This window comes from Phoenix dactylifera, unplaced genomic scaffold (assembly GCF_009389715.1).
Source record: "Phoenix dactylifera cultivar Barhee BC4 unplaced genomic scaffold, palm_55x_up_171113_PBpolish2nd_filt_p 000007F, whole genome shotgun sequence".
NCBI lineage: Eukaryota > Viridiplantae > Streptophyta > Magnoliopsida > Arecales > Arecaceae > Phoenix > Phoenix dactylifera.
Window position 1 is genome coordinate 4,264,454 of NW_024067666.1, and position 14,928 is coordinate 4,279,381.

Below are 14,928 nucleotides of genomic sequence, written 5' to 3' on the forward strand. Positions count from 1 at the left end.
TGGACCATTTGCATAGTAAATTGAACTTGTTAGTTATCTGGATTTAAACTATTCTCAATAGTGCTGATGGCACCTTGCTTCATATATTGATTTAAGCATTACCTATCTCAGCTCACTTTTGGTGAATTCTTGCTTCTCATTGAGTTAGACAGCTCCACTGGGATCATCGCTATAGTACGACATGCATAATACGTCATTTATACATTCATGATCCCTGGGCACATCTATAAGCTGAAATATAGATTGATAGCATGATATTTGATGCTCACTACGTAATTGTTTTTTGCTAGACCAATATATTATGAGTCAATGACTATTGCTAAGCCCTGTAGGTGCATAATAAGCATCATCAACCTCTTGCATGCCTACATCACCTCACAAGGTATTGAAATTAAACATATTATCCGTTGATGGAGTTTGTAATTTATTGTTATTTCTTTGTATTTTGAAGATTCATGGCTGACTTCTTAAATTGAATTTTGTTCCGACCCAAATCTTCTTCATGGAATCAACTTAGCATTGGCTTAGCTTTGTTTGTCATTAATTTCAATCTTGAAAAGGAATGGTTTGTAAATAAAAGCTACTCATATGAACATAAAGTTTGAATCTCCTTACAAACATTTATGTATTTTGATGCTTATATAGTTATATTATCATTTGAAAACCAGCATAATAAGAGCATGGTATTGCTCATTTGCTTTGATGTCAGCACTAATAAAATATTCTTGGTAATTGGTTTTATTGTTGCTTGCAGGAAGATGAGAAACCAGAAACACATTTTCATGCTGCAATAAACTGTATTTCCCAGTCATTGATGGCCCAAATTATTGGTAGATCCTATGATGAAGTTGCAGTTTGTTTCTTTAACACTGTAAGCTGTTGATCTTATTGGGTTTTTATATTCATATTTTATTCATTTTCATTTCTTTAGCAATTGTATATTTGTAATCTGTAGGTGCTCAGGTTTATACGAGCCTCCTTATTGAACTGTGGTGTTTTAAACCCATCTTTTTTTTTTCTTCTAAGATTTGAATTTATCATTTTTGAAAATTGATGATCATAACAAGCACCTAGAGTAGAAGTTGTTAGTGCTGTTAGTTGTAAGCAGTGTTAGCCTCACTATCCGGAACCGGACAATTTGGGTTGTACTGAACCAGTCAAGAATTGGAACGGTTCGGGCGGTTTGGATGGTTCAGTGATTTCAATCCTTAATAAAATAACAAGCCTCTTGTGTTGTGGTCCTAATTCGCTTAATCTCTCTCCCTTTCTATTTGGTCCATGATAAAACCATGAGCCTCCCAGCTCTCATGGACCCAATTCGCTCAATCCCTCTCCCTCTCCCCCTCTTGCTCTATCGTTCTCTCTCTTTCTCTCAATGTCTTCTCTCCCTCTCTGAATAGGTCTATGGAAGTTGAGCAAAAGCCGGAGTGGAGGAAACCTTAGAGGAGTCCCCTGGCGGGACCAAAGATGGAGGCGGAGCCGCCCACCGGGCCGAGAGGGTTTCCTCTCTCCCTCCCTCCCTCTCTTTCTCCCCCTCCCTCCCTCTCTTTCTCCCTCTTCCTCCCTCTTCCCCTCCCTTTTCTTGTTTCAGTTCGTCTCAGAATGGTGCAGTAATGATCCATGCCGTGCCAAACTGATTTGGCTGGTAATCCGGTAACACAAACCTTGCTTATAAGTATTATGTGGAAGGGCTTTTTTTTAGATCTTGTATGAGAAACATTATGGAGGATAGCTTTGTGTACCCTCGATTATTATTGGCTTTAAATAGGGTCACACAGGTCTTATTTCTGATACTGAGCAACTACTAGCTCAAATGAAATTGGTTTAAAGCAACAATGCTTCTTTCTTAGCAAGCTACAATGTCTTGTAGAAATGGGTCTTGAAACCATTATGATTAGCACAAAGTTTGGCATATGCTAGATTGTGTATAAAATTACCTTTGAAAATTCAGGCTTCAAGCCATGCCTTGGCCAGTTTCTTAGATGAAAATTCTTTTGGGCTAGTTTTTGGTTGCTTTTGGTCAAGCCTAGGGTGCAAATAAGCCGAGACGAGCTGAGCATCAAGCTGCTCGGGCTCGACTTAGAATATTGAGGAGCTGCTCAAGCTTGGCTTGAGCTTGAGCAAAGTGTAACATAATCTGCTCAAGCTTGGCTAAGTTTTTAGCTGAGCTTTAATTGAGCTACGTCAAGCTTTCCCCTATTTTTGCACTACAAAGTGTTCAGGCTCGGCTTGTCTATGAACCGAGCTCTGAAAATGTTTGAGCTCAGCGTGGTTTCTAATGAGCTCTAATTAAGCAGAACTCAAGCTTGCAACCCTAGTCAAACCTAAAGTGCAAACAATTATATATACTTATAAACATGAATATTTTTTTTAAAATAAAATATAAATAAATAAATAAAATTTACCTAACCCTAGAACAGACACTTAACTTTCCTACTTCTCTCTTCTGCCATTCCCTCATCCTACTTCCTTCTCCACACCTTCACTCATTTCCATTATTTTGCCTTCACCTCTCTTTACCTGCATAATGCTGAGGTTGAGGATTGTGCATTTTGAATTTGCCACAGTTGTGCTAAGTTGGGAACTAGCAGGCCAATTGAAACTCTAAATTAACTGGTGAGAACCCACAAAAGCCAAATGCAAACCAGTAGTGTCAAAAAAAAGAAAAAACTCATAGTATAATGACGATCATCAACCAAGTCAAGTCAACATAAAGAGAAAAGGATGAATCGAAGAACTTTGTAGATCAAATTGTTCATATATCTATTACATTTAGTAAAAAGTTTGACAAATTCTCTGAAAATGAAGTGCTGAAAATTTGGAGCCAAATGATGATTTCTTAGTAAAAGAAAATGTTGAAATATGCTTTTTTTAATTAAATCCTAAAAGTATTTATACTTTATGTTTATTTTTGGTAAGAGAAGACTGCTATTAGAGTTCAATATTCATCTACTAAGTAACAGTGGTACTCCCCCTAATGAAATTCCCACCTTTACCCCAGCCAATTTGCAAAAACGTTGTCTTCCCTGATCAAAATAGGTCTAGTTTACTATTTAGCTTATCTCGAGCTATCAAAATTGGCATTGGCTTCTCATGGGTGTAATGTTGATATCCAGTGATGATTGAAATTGGCAAAGTCTATGGAGAAACCTTTGTTGTAAACCTTGTAGGCATTGATTGAATAGAGGATGAAGAAATTTTAATATAAGAAAGTATGTGGAATTCCTTGATTGTACTGAATTATGTATAGCAATTGTAAACTAATCTATTAATTGATAATTTATACATCCTTGGAGTAATCACATGGAATCATAAACCATATCTACCCGATATTTTTGTGTATGGCCATTTGATGGTTTGTATACTTGCATCTATAGTTTTATATCTATCTAATGATAACTTATTCTTCATAATTTGAACTACTTGGCTGCATGCATTTCTGTTTCTGAGACAATGTATTTCTTGTTAAAAACTCATCACATGTTATGCTTTCTACTTGTTACAGAAGGAAAAGAAAAACTTACAGGATTTAAATGGGGTCTATGTCTTCAATGTTATGGACAGAGAATGTCTTGATAGGCCAACAGCAAGGTTAATTAAAGAGCTCTCTTATGTAGAAGGTAATTGTTAGAGATGATTTATATTTTTTTTCTCTAACAATTGTATCTAATGTTTGTTCCATGAAGATATCAAATAATTGTCATCTCATGTCATAATAATCAGAAGTTTAGAAAATTTGCTAGTTTGTTTGTAACCTTTGGATATATATATTTTTTATTTTTGAGAAGAAATGTGGCAGTACCACCTTTCCTAATTGAACTTGGAACCTCTTTTGTAAGTACCAAGGTGCAAAGTCTGCCATTCCATCACTTATAGTCCTGTACTGACCATACCATGTACCAAGATTCGGTTTGGTTTGTAAGCCAAACTTGCTAGTACTAGTGTAGACTGAGCGGAATCATCCTGTATTGCATGGTAATGACTTGTACTACCCAGTTTTAGCTAGTACCAAGGACGGAGTGAGAAAAGAGTGTTGGAAGCCTGCCTCGGCACATGGTGTGTTCTGCACCATACTGAACTTAACGTACCAAACTGTCAACATATTGGTACAATTTTTGGTACCGGTTTTGTGGAGCTTGCCAAGGAGAAGTGCCAGCCAACCGACCAATGTCCCATTGGTTTTTTAACCTTTAGGTATAACCAAAAGCTAGTTAAGTAGACATCCATAGGAGATTGTTCTCAGATCGTTCAATTAGTTGATTCAGCTAAAACTCCTGTGCAACTATTAGGGCGTCCCACCTATTGTTTCTTTTGTTTTCCTACTTTGTCCTTAGACCATCTCTCTCTTGAAAAATAGAATAAATTATTGTAACACTCATTTGATCAGCTATGTATATATTGTTTTCTCTTATTTAAACTAAAAACATTTTCCAAAGGCACTATCAAAGTGTATGTTTGCTACAAAGGCGGTCTACTAATCTTTCAAATACACCCTCCTTCAAGTATTTCCCTGTAAAAGAATTCTTTGTGGTAGTGAATCTTATAGAGACTGTTCATACACAATACTAATTTATCACATGCAAAATAAGAGTTGTCAGATTTAGATAATAAGCAATCCCGATATTATGGTTCAGGTTATAGTTAAACAAGGGCAATGTTAAATAATACAACATTCTACACAAGTGGAAGAAGCCATTAAAATTTTGAATTCAAGTGCTAGTATTTGATTCATGGAAAAAAAACCCTAAAGCTCAAAAACATTGTCGGACCTCTTCATGTTTGGTAGGCCTACGATTGGGCCAGGCACCTGGACACGAGCTTTTGGGTCATGATTTTAGATGTGGACCCAACCTGTTGAATAATTGAGTTGGTTCAGGTTCATGGAAAAGCTTCTACACACTTCAGGTTATTTAGGATGGCCAAAACCCAACACCGTGCATTTGGGTCTGGGAGTGAGTTGGTCTAGATTTGGGTTCCATGCAAGATAAGTAGAACTTAGACAATTTATTCTATGCTTAAAATAGAATAATAACAACATGCACGATAGGTAAGTGTAGAGAACAAAAAAGGGGAAGTAGTGTGGACTGTTACCCCTAATGTCACTGACACAAACATGATTCAACCTTAATTGAGCCTTCAACCTCTAAATAAACAGGCATAAAACACCATATTCAAACCTAAACATAGCCATAGGGTGAGTGATAGAGTGTTTAGAGATTACAAAATCATGGGTTTTTGTGTTGAGTCTAATTTTACGAGGCTGATCTATATTGGGTCATCTATCGTTTGACCAATTTAAACTCATTTAGTACATGGGTTGGTTCAGGTCTGAGCTGGGTCAGAAAACATATGTGCCAGAACCAAGTTTTCAAACAGGCCATTTGTAGACCCAGTCCTTAACAGTCTAAAATGCTGGGTTGGACTGGGCCTAACTAGGTTAGGTTCATGGATTGACCCAATCCATTTGCAGTCCTAATATCTGATAGAGAATCACAATCCATTGTTCTTATTGCATTAAGACAAGCAGTTCTGCAACTCTGATACATTTCCTCTGTTACAACTTCCGAAATACTAACTTGATATGCCTCGTTTCTCTCTCTCTCTCTCTCTCTCTCTCTCTTGTTGAGAAAAAAACATGCTTGTTAATAATTGAAAAGGAGTGAAAATACATGAATATTCTGAATCTTATTTTTCATGACGAGTCAACTCCTGATTATGAGACCATGCAGATACATTTATGAGCAACATTGGGAGTCGATATGGTATTGTTTCTGGATCTCGAGAGAATTCCTTATACAATGCTCTTTGGGTTGCACAGGCACTATTGCGCAAGGGGTAGGATTTGCACTCCCTTCTTCCTTACAATGCCCCACCCACCATCACTGATCATCCTGTTTTTTAACTGTGCCATGTGCTTCTACTAATTAAATCTTGTATCCTTGTTATTTGATAATTTCTCAGATCCGCAAAATCTGTGAGCAAGCGAATTCTACTATTCACTAATGAAGATGATCCTTTTGGGAGTATAACAGGGGCAACGAAAACAGACATGATTAGGATGACACTACAACGTGCTAAAGTACTGCTGCTTTGTCATCGACAGAAACACATGCATGAATGCTTGCATGCAAGCATGCATTTGTTTTGTGACTTAGTTTTTTATGCATTAACATTTATTTAGTAAATTATCAGATGTCCTCTAAGTCGCAGACACCCACAGACACACATATGCACAAACATAAGTACACACAAATATGTGCATGCATTTGTCTTGTGGTTTAAATTTTTCATATCAATATTTACTTAATAACTTCCAATTTCTTACATGTTCTCTAGGACACACAAGACCTTGGCATCTCAATTGAGCTTCTTCCTTTGAGTTGGCCAGATGAGGAGTTCAACGTATCCATTTTTTATGCTGTATGTTTAACCTCTTTCAACAATATCTAATGCTTTCTTCAGTCAAATGTTGTTGGATATGGATTCATTTGCATCAATAAAAAGTATTGCACTCTTGGTATTGCAGGAATTGCTTGGATTGGAAGGTGATGATATATCCCAGTTTTTGCCATCTGCAGGTGAAATGTATGCTAGCTGAACAACTTTGTCTTTTGAAAGTTATTAAGATTTCTAAAAATTGGTTAGTTTCATATAAATTATATTGAACTTGCATATCTCAGTTAGACTCTCCTTCCATCTAATTAACTTGCATGAGTAATTAAAAGACCAAAGTAAGAGTGTCACAAAGGCCAAAGTAGGAGTAATTAAAAGTAACTAATGAAAAGACCGAAATAAGAGTGTCACAAAGGCCTCGTAGCCTTACCTTGTTTAGAAGGCCCTACAATTTCCACAAAGTAGGCCCAACCCGAATTAGCTCTGCAAGCTTTTGTTGCTCATGCCATGTGTTGTATCACAAATGCCTTTTAGAGGGCTACAATCCCTGGGTGGTAGGCCCAACCAAAATTAGCTTTGCGAGCCTTCACAGCCCATAGGCCCATGCCATATGTGTTGAGTCACAAATGTCCTTTACATCATCATTCCTTTAGTTACAATCCTAGAACACCTTCATGGAATTTAAACCTAGGGGGCTAAGCAATGGTTTTTGAAAGAAAGGAAACCTAAGCTGCTTCTCTTGTCTCTTAAACTTCTACGATTAAGTTGCTCTTCTAGTTTAATTTTCCGTGGGAAAAGGCTCTTGCTTGCTTTACTTTTGAATATCGCTCGCACTTTTTAAAAGCTATTTTACATAATAGCTTGAATTCTTGTTGATAAAAATAATATATAAGAACTATATATACATCAGTTGGTTTGTATCATATTAGATATACACCGTCTGAATTTATTTTGGGCCTAGACATGATAAAGGCATGACTTTCTATCATGCTCTCAACCCGAGATCGTGAGTTGGAGGTTACGGCAGCTGTCACATGCTTATAGGAAACTCTCTCCACAAACATGCATGGCATCTCTACATGATATCATAAACAAATAACGAAATAAATTTAGATAACTTTTAATTTAAATAATTAAATCAAAATTAAATGTCTCACAAAATGTGCAATATTCAAAAGTCTTGCATCAAACTTTAACAAAACTGGAACCTAAACTAAAGATGCCAAAATTTCTGGCTCTAGTCGCTCTCCCATAATGCAACCCTAGGTCAAGCTAGTTCTCGAAATCTGTAAAAATAGTAAGATTTCGAATCATGAGCTTCCAGCCCAGTAAATAATGAATACTTTAGCTAGATAAATCAAGCCATAAGATAAATAATAATATACTAAAAATAAGTATGCAAAATACATCAATTCAAAACCAAATCTAAGTATACAATATTATCAGAAACAATATCCATGCAAATCCAGTCATTTCAAAATTTAAAGTTTGCTTATAAATTAATTTTTTTCAAAACATCAAGTTCATCTTGACATCCAAGAACTATGACCATAGTTATACCATATGGTTGGGCCAGAATATGAGCTCAGTAATAATCAAAGTGCCCTATATAACCATCAAAGGTAGGGTATCAAAGTGCCAATATATAACCTTCATTGGCAGGGTATCGAAATGCCAACATACAACCCTCACTGACAGGGTAACGAAACACGGTCTGGTTGCGAGTCCAAATTTGTCTCGAATAAGAACTCTTTTTCTCAAAAACATATTTCATGTTCCAAATCAAAAAATTCATAGGACTATGAGACATCAATATCAATCGAGCATGGTCCATATCAAATTTAGAACAAATTTAGCTTCCTCAGTAAATTTAGCCTTATATTTTGCAACGGTTATATGTCTTTGTTTTAGACGAATTAACTTATGCTCTTTTTGAGTCATGCTCCAAGGAAAGTACTTGTCATAAAATGCTCTTCGGAATCTTTCCCAAGTGAGTGATTCCCTATCGTGTTCATATTTGCATTCCAGCATCCGCCACCAATTGAATGCCTCACCTTGCAACATACAGGATGCATAAAGGATCTTCTCATCATCACGGCATCTTTGAACAACACATGCTTTCTCTATCTCCATAAGCCAATTTTCAGCTTCTAACAGTTCTATAGTCCCCTTAAAAGCTGGTGGAGCCAGCTTCTTAAACTCTGCAATGTTTCTTCACTGCTCTTGCCGCTCTTCACATCCTTGTTGTTGCTGTGTTTGCACTTGTTGTTGCATTTATCATTGTTGCAGTAACTGTTGCTACAATTGTTGCTGTGTTTGCACTTGTTGTTGCATTTATCATTCTTGCAGTAACTGTTGCTACAATTGTTGCTGTGTTTGCATCATTCCAACTAATGTCTGCATTAGTTGGGCTATATTAGGTTCCGGTTGTTTTTTCTGATGGTTCCTAGCAGAATCAATGACTCCTTCCCGTTGATGAGTGCCACCAACCTGTTGGGAAGTGCCACTATCCTGTTGGTTTGATGCCTCTCTAACAACATCTTGAGCAGCCTTTGATGTCCAATGTGGAGGCATCTTAACCTATATCTGTCAGATAGCAGCAAACTCTTAATAAACGTATCAATTAGTTATAAATTTATTAAGATAATTTATGCCACAATCATCATAAATTAACATCCCAATATTCCTAGTGTCTGTCCACCTACACATCCTATGTCTGACTCTACGGCTTATGATTTATTCACTTACGCTATGATACCATATAAATTGTCACACCCTCAATTTATTACTTCAGCAGCGGCTGATTGGGTTGCCTGTTCATGCATGACTATGCTTATGTCTTAGCCACTTAAAAGTGGTGCCATTTTTTATTCATTTGGCTGCTTTGCAGCTAATACATAAAGTAGAATTGTAGGCATGCTTATGACTTACATTAATGTTAGTTTCTAGATAGATATCTGATCCTGGAGGTTTGAGTTACGGAGTTTGCTGAGAATGGTCTGCCCTGTTCCATGATCATGGTCTATTTTATAAGCAACTTATTGTCTACATTCTTAATTTTGCAATCACATGGAATCTTTGTTTAGATTTCATCCTGCTCTTCCTTTGTTGTTTGATTTGGTAATTTGTGTATATCAGATTGGAAGATATGACAGATCAGCTGAGAAAACGAATGTTTAAGAAGCGCAAAGTCAAAACCATCAGATTCTCTATTGCAAATGACATCTGTATTGAAGTGAATACATATGCTTTGATCCGCCCAACCTCACCAGGTATATGCGCCACTGTTATCCAAGTGTTTTCGTAGTCTTTTAATTAGGTGTCACGAAGACACTCCCTTGTGATGTTCATATTATTAATTGAGGAATTTGTTGCTTTGTTCTTTTTAGGACAAATAATGTGGCTTGATTCTGTTACTAATCTTCCATTAAAGGTGAGGGTAATACTCTGTAAAAGTGTTCTGCTTCTTGCACCCCCCAAAATATACAAGTATTGTATTTGGTGCCACACAGCCTTGTTTAATCCTGCACCCCCTCTTTTAAATTCATTAAATTATAATTTGAATATTTTTCTATATGTCACTTTTATATAAGGACCTAAGGTAAATGCAATGATAAAAGCAAGGTTGGTGTATTTTGTGAATTTTGGCTTGCTAACCCTATAAATTATTGCTTTGCTAAGAAAGTAACATGTTCAAGATAGAATTGAATGTGTATGTTTGCATATTCTAGATTTCTAGTGCAAGTAGGTTTTGCTGAAAGAGAAAAAAAAAATCTCCTAATTTACTGCTATATTATTGTCTAAAATTTAAATGTTAAAGTAAAACTAGGCTTGATGGGCCATTTGGAATATTCTTGTAAAAATATGCAGCATGAAGGAACACTAGATAATCCTGTTTTATTTTTTGCTTGTGTCCATTTTTCATTGGGCTAAAGCAATGTCTATGGAGCAAATACCCATTATTAGTGAACAACATTTCCTTATGTGGCTTTAGATCTATAATCAGAAGTGTGAAACCAGTGAGGTGATGTGTAAGTGAGACAGATACATTCTGATGTCGATAGGCCCATTGATTGATGTCTTCATATCTATTAATTATGCCAGTTTCTATATGAACAAATTCCTCATGCATTTTTCAAATGATATCCTTGATATTGTTGTTCTGTTTTGTTTTTTTTTGTTAGCTTGCCTATTTTAAGATCATTTTCTGCATGTCTTGAGTGATTCGAATTTTGATCTCTGTTGTGTTCGCTTTTGTTTAAAGCTTCTGTATAATCTTGGAAATATCTTGTGAAGTAGGGCCTGTTTGCAGGGCTGGTCTAGGACCTAGCCAATTAAGATGGGATTGTACCATGTCCCAAATTGAAGGCCCAAATTAAATTTAAGGCAATCCTGGGCCAAGCATGGTTCATAACCCTGCTTAAGATCATAGGTGTGTTTATGGTATTAGAAAGTAGATTTTGAAGGTACTTGGACCATCTATTCAGCCAGTTGGCTAAGAGGTTCCTTTGTTTCTGCAACAATTTTTTATGTGACTAGTGACCTTTGATGTTGATCTTCCAGTTATGGTTTTAGAATAATCATAATGTTCATCGGCACCTTCTTTTATCAAGTTTTCCAAAACTGCACCATTTAGGGAGTGAATTTATCAAGTTTGAATAGTGAATGATAAGACGTTTGAAGTCCTTGTGCTTCGTGCGACTTTGAAGGATGCTCTAAAGTCATGAAGAAGAAATGAAGTAAAAGAAAGGGAAATTTGGGCCAAGAGACAGCGAATATGGTGGACAAAGATCAGGAAATGCTACAGATATGGCTCTTTAGGATGCTTTGTACTGCATTCAGTGAACAATCTACTCAGTTGAGGTTATAATTTTATTACAGCCACTTTATTGAGGCATTTGTCATCGGGACTTTTTCGCCGTGCATACCCATGGGCCTAGTGTGATTGTGGCTGAAAATCTTAAAGTTCAGCCTAGCTTTATTAATGTATTGCGTGGGCCTCAATTGGTAGAACATTCCAAGACCTCTCATTCGTTATTATTTCAATTTTGTGTGTTCACTTGCTATAAAGAAGCAAAACTTCATGTTTGTTCGGTTCAGCTATTATCTATTTATGACTATGTTGCAGAGTGTGATTACTACTGGAATATCTGAGTGATGGAGATAAGGTCATAATTTTCCAAACCAATTTTAGTGAAGCTATTGTCATAGAGATTTTTTGTATATAATTATAAGTGTCTCTTCAATTTGCAATGGCAATTTGACTTCTATAATGCTGCAAGAGAAAATGAATGCTCTTCTAAAGAAATTTTTTTATTAGGAGATAACTCCATGTTCATTGAGGTAAGTTTATAGAACTATGTGTTGCAAATGGTGACTGCTATTGGAATTTTTGAAGTTCTTTGTTAGTGTAGTGCTGATCTGCCCCACTGAACTTTTCAGTCAGTTTATTCTTCGGTATCTTTGCAATTTCAATTATTTTTAATAATCTTATAATAATGCAGACCTTCATAGCTTAGAAAATAAGCATGTGCACCACTATATCTGAAGTGATATATCTGCAAAATAATTTAGAACTATGGATGGTCACCAAAAAATTGGGTTATGTTAATGGGTAATCTTTCAATTTTAGTAGCACTTCTTGCAGCTTACGAACATGATATGTGGATTAATATAATTATGTGCATTAATATTGTCATGACCCGAACTTGGCGGTGGAAGCTGAGAGATATTTCTGTTCCAATTTCTGCCGCTTCTTCTCCCTCTGAATCAAACTTTTTCTTGCCATAATGTTCAGGCAAGTTTGGGGTTTTCCTGCTTATAATTCAATTAGCAATAAGGGGTGTATTTTCCACCTGTGCGTGGTGAATTTCTTGCTGTCCCGGAAAGGGCCTATATATGGCAACTCTCATTCTTTATGCATAAGGATAGGCCCCACGAGCATGCAAGGTGATAACCTATCAACAACAATTTAACCAATTCTAACAACTACCTAACAAACATAGGCAAGCGTAAAGTTTCAAACTATCTAGATTTCTAATAGCTTGGGTTGGCCACACACAAAGCATAAAAATAACCAGAATTAACAATACCACAAGCTAACTATCAAAACAAATCCACATACTAACATAACTTCTCAGATACTCCAAGGTTTAACAAGTTCTCCAAAACAACGTTTACAAAAGATGGTTTCCCCTAGAAGAAACTAAAGTAACAAGGCTGGGTCCATAGTAGGTCTTGGGTGTTGCTCTAAGCTTACACTCCAAGCACTCTGTGCCCACTCCTAAGCCTTAGGCTCTGAAAAGAAAGAGATAAATAGTGAGCAAAAAGCCCAATAAGTATCCAAAATAATAACTAGATGGATCGAGTAAGTACAAGAAAAGAAGTTTTTAACAAATTATGGATGCATAAACAAATTAATAGTTAATAAAGATAGAATTTTTGCAATCAATATTTCGCATATATTATCAAATATCAATTTGTAAGCTATTCTCCGAAATAGTTCTCAACTCATCAATCTATGAGACTATGGTCACATTATCCGTGTGGCTTGGTCTAAAGTACCGCATTTAATCCTTACAGAGAAGGTCTACCACATTTAACCCTTGTGGGGTAAGTCCAGTATACTGTATTTAACCTTTGTGGAGTAGCTTTGCCCCACTTAACCTATGCGGAGTAGGTCTAATGTACCACATTGAACCCTTGCGGAGAAGAGAATGGAGAAAAATTAGGGCAGATGGATTTACGGGAGAGAGAAGGGAGGAGATGGGGCGAGTGATGAAGAGAGATGGAGCAAAGGAACATGGGTAGATGGTGGTGGAACGAGAGACAGACGGTGGTGCTGTGGTGGCGCTCGTGTGAAGAAGAGGAGAGTGAGGGAGGGGGCGTCATGTACGGGCAGAAGAGTGGGTGGTTGTGTGAGAAAGAAAAGAAAGGGGTTGGGGAGGTGGATTTGATTAGGCCTGGGCCCAAGTCTAGTTAGGCTTGGGTTATGGACCGGATTCTTCAAAATATAATTGTCATAAGCTATTTGTAAATTATGGTTTCAAATCCCTATGGAATGTCCTGCAAGATGCCAGAACGTATACTGTCCCAAATGTTATGATGGGACTGTCCTGCCACCATAGCATCTTGATTGGCGCGCCCAGAGACATCCCCCATCCCAAGTGTCGGGATGACGCTGGACGGTGATACATCCCATCCCACAAAATTTAAAACCTTGGACAACTATTTTACTAGTCTACCTCATAGATAATGTCTCTATTCATAAGTAATGTTAAGGTAAGATCTCAAAATGCTAACTTTTTAAAGCTGCCTAATTTAATGAATATTTGTCTGATTTAGGATGAGATTCCACGTCTTTTTGAAATTTCAAAGCTTAAATAATCTTTAATAGTGCTGTACTTGTATACACATAGATATACAAGATGTCTCCTTATTGCATATATTCTTGCATCATATATTTGCATCGCTAGCTTATATGCTTGAGAATTTGTAGTCACTCGAACATACTCAAAGATACATTTTATGATTACTTGAAGTAAAAAACACATTTAAAGACATTTTGAAGCATTACCATTAAGTTCCCTTTTTTGTACTATTTAGGCTCTTCTATAGTGCTATAACATATGTTCATTTGTTGGTTTGGCAGACGGAAAGGTCCTTTATATGCGCAGACACTGGAGCTCTAGTTCAGGAGCCGCATACATATTTTCACCCTTATAAGAAGTTGGTATTCATGGCTTGGTTTTTTGCTTGCATGAAATTTTACCTTTTCCATGGCATGTTTACATGTAATTTCTTTTTTATCATTTTGTCTTACTTGTTTCCTACTTTTGTATCCCAAGTTGATAAGATGACTTCTTTTAAGGATGGAAAGTTGGTTACTCTTGCATATATTCTTGCTAAAGTCCAACCCAAATGCTTAAGCTAGGTTGATGGGCTTGTGAGTATATGAGGACCGCTAAGGTCCCTTCTCTAACTGATGTGGTATTATGACCACTTGTTGAACAATTCCTTCATTGATATGATTATTGCTTTACTTTTATAAATTGTCTTGATGATCACGAGATGTGGGACCTTTGTTACCTGAAATGGGATAGAGTGTGTGTATGAGTGGATTCGGTTGTAGGTGCAGGAAACAAATCTATTAGTAAAAGGTACTACGAAGCACTTAGAAGGTAGGTGCAAGAGTCGCGTACCAGCCTTGTGGCCTCCTTCACTGGAGCCACCTCCTCTTCCTTGCCTTCTCCCCTGCTCCACCTTCCCCTACACCCTCGAGGGGCTCCCCGCTGGCGAGGACGGCGATGTCGTGTACTGGCGATGTCGTGTGGCCATCTGAACAGCTATGCTGGACTTCGCCATGGCCACTGCCGTCTTCGTCCTTGCCCAGATCTGCTCTGTCCTTGAGACCCTTGGTGAACACCCTGACCACGAGGCCATCAACGATGCTCGATCTCCCCACCAGCTCGTTGAGCAGCTCCTCTCGTAGTTAAGAACAAAAAAGAGTGAACCAAACATGTTTTCTGTTGCCAG

General features: G+C 37.1%; 1 protein-coding gene across 2 annotated transcripts in view; it reads left to right on the forward strand.

The window, feature by feature from the left end:
• The window catches only part of LOC120103847 (ATP-dependent DNA helicase 2 subunit KU70-like), a 30,612-nt gene that overhangs the window by 2,737 nt on the left and 12,947 nt on the right, over positions 1-14,928 (forward strand). For both annotated transcript variants that reach the window (XR_003385116.2, XM_039115798.1), the window contains exons 3-11: positions 755-871; positions 3,506-3,620; positions 5,730-5,835; positions 5,962-6,079; positions 6,337-6,420; positions 6,527-6,585; positions 9,532-9,665; positions 9,783-9,826; positions 14,045-14,121. Coding sequence is in view for 1 of the 2 variants with exons in the window: in XM_039115798.1 (XP_038971726.1) it covers positions 755-871; positions 3,506-3,620; positions 5,730-5,835; positions 5,962-6,079; positions 6,337-6,420; positions 6,527-6,585; positions 9,532-9,665; positions 9,783-9,826; positions 14,045-14,121 (854 nt within the window). In the remaining variant the exon portion in view is untranslated. The remainder of the gene's footprint in view (positions 1-754; positions 872-3,505; positions 3,621-5,729; positions 5,836-5,961; positions 6,080-6,336; positions 6,421-6,526; positions 6,586-9,531; positions 9,666-9,782; positions 9,827-14,044; positions 14,122-14,928) is intronic.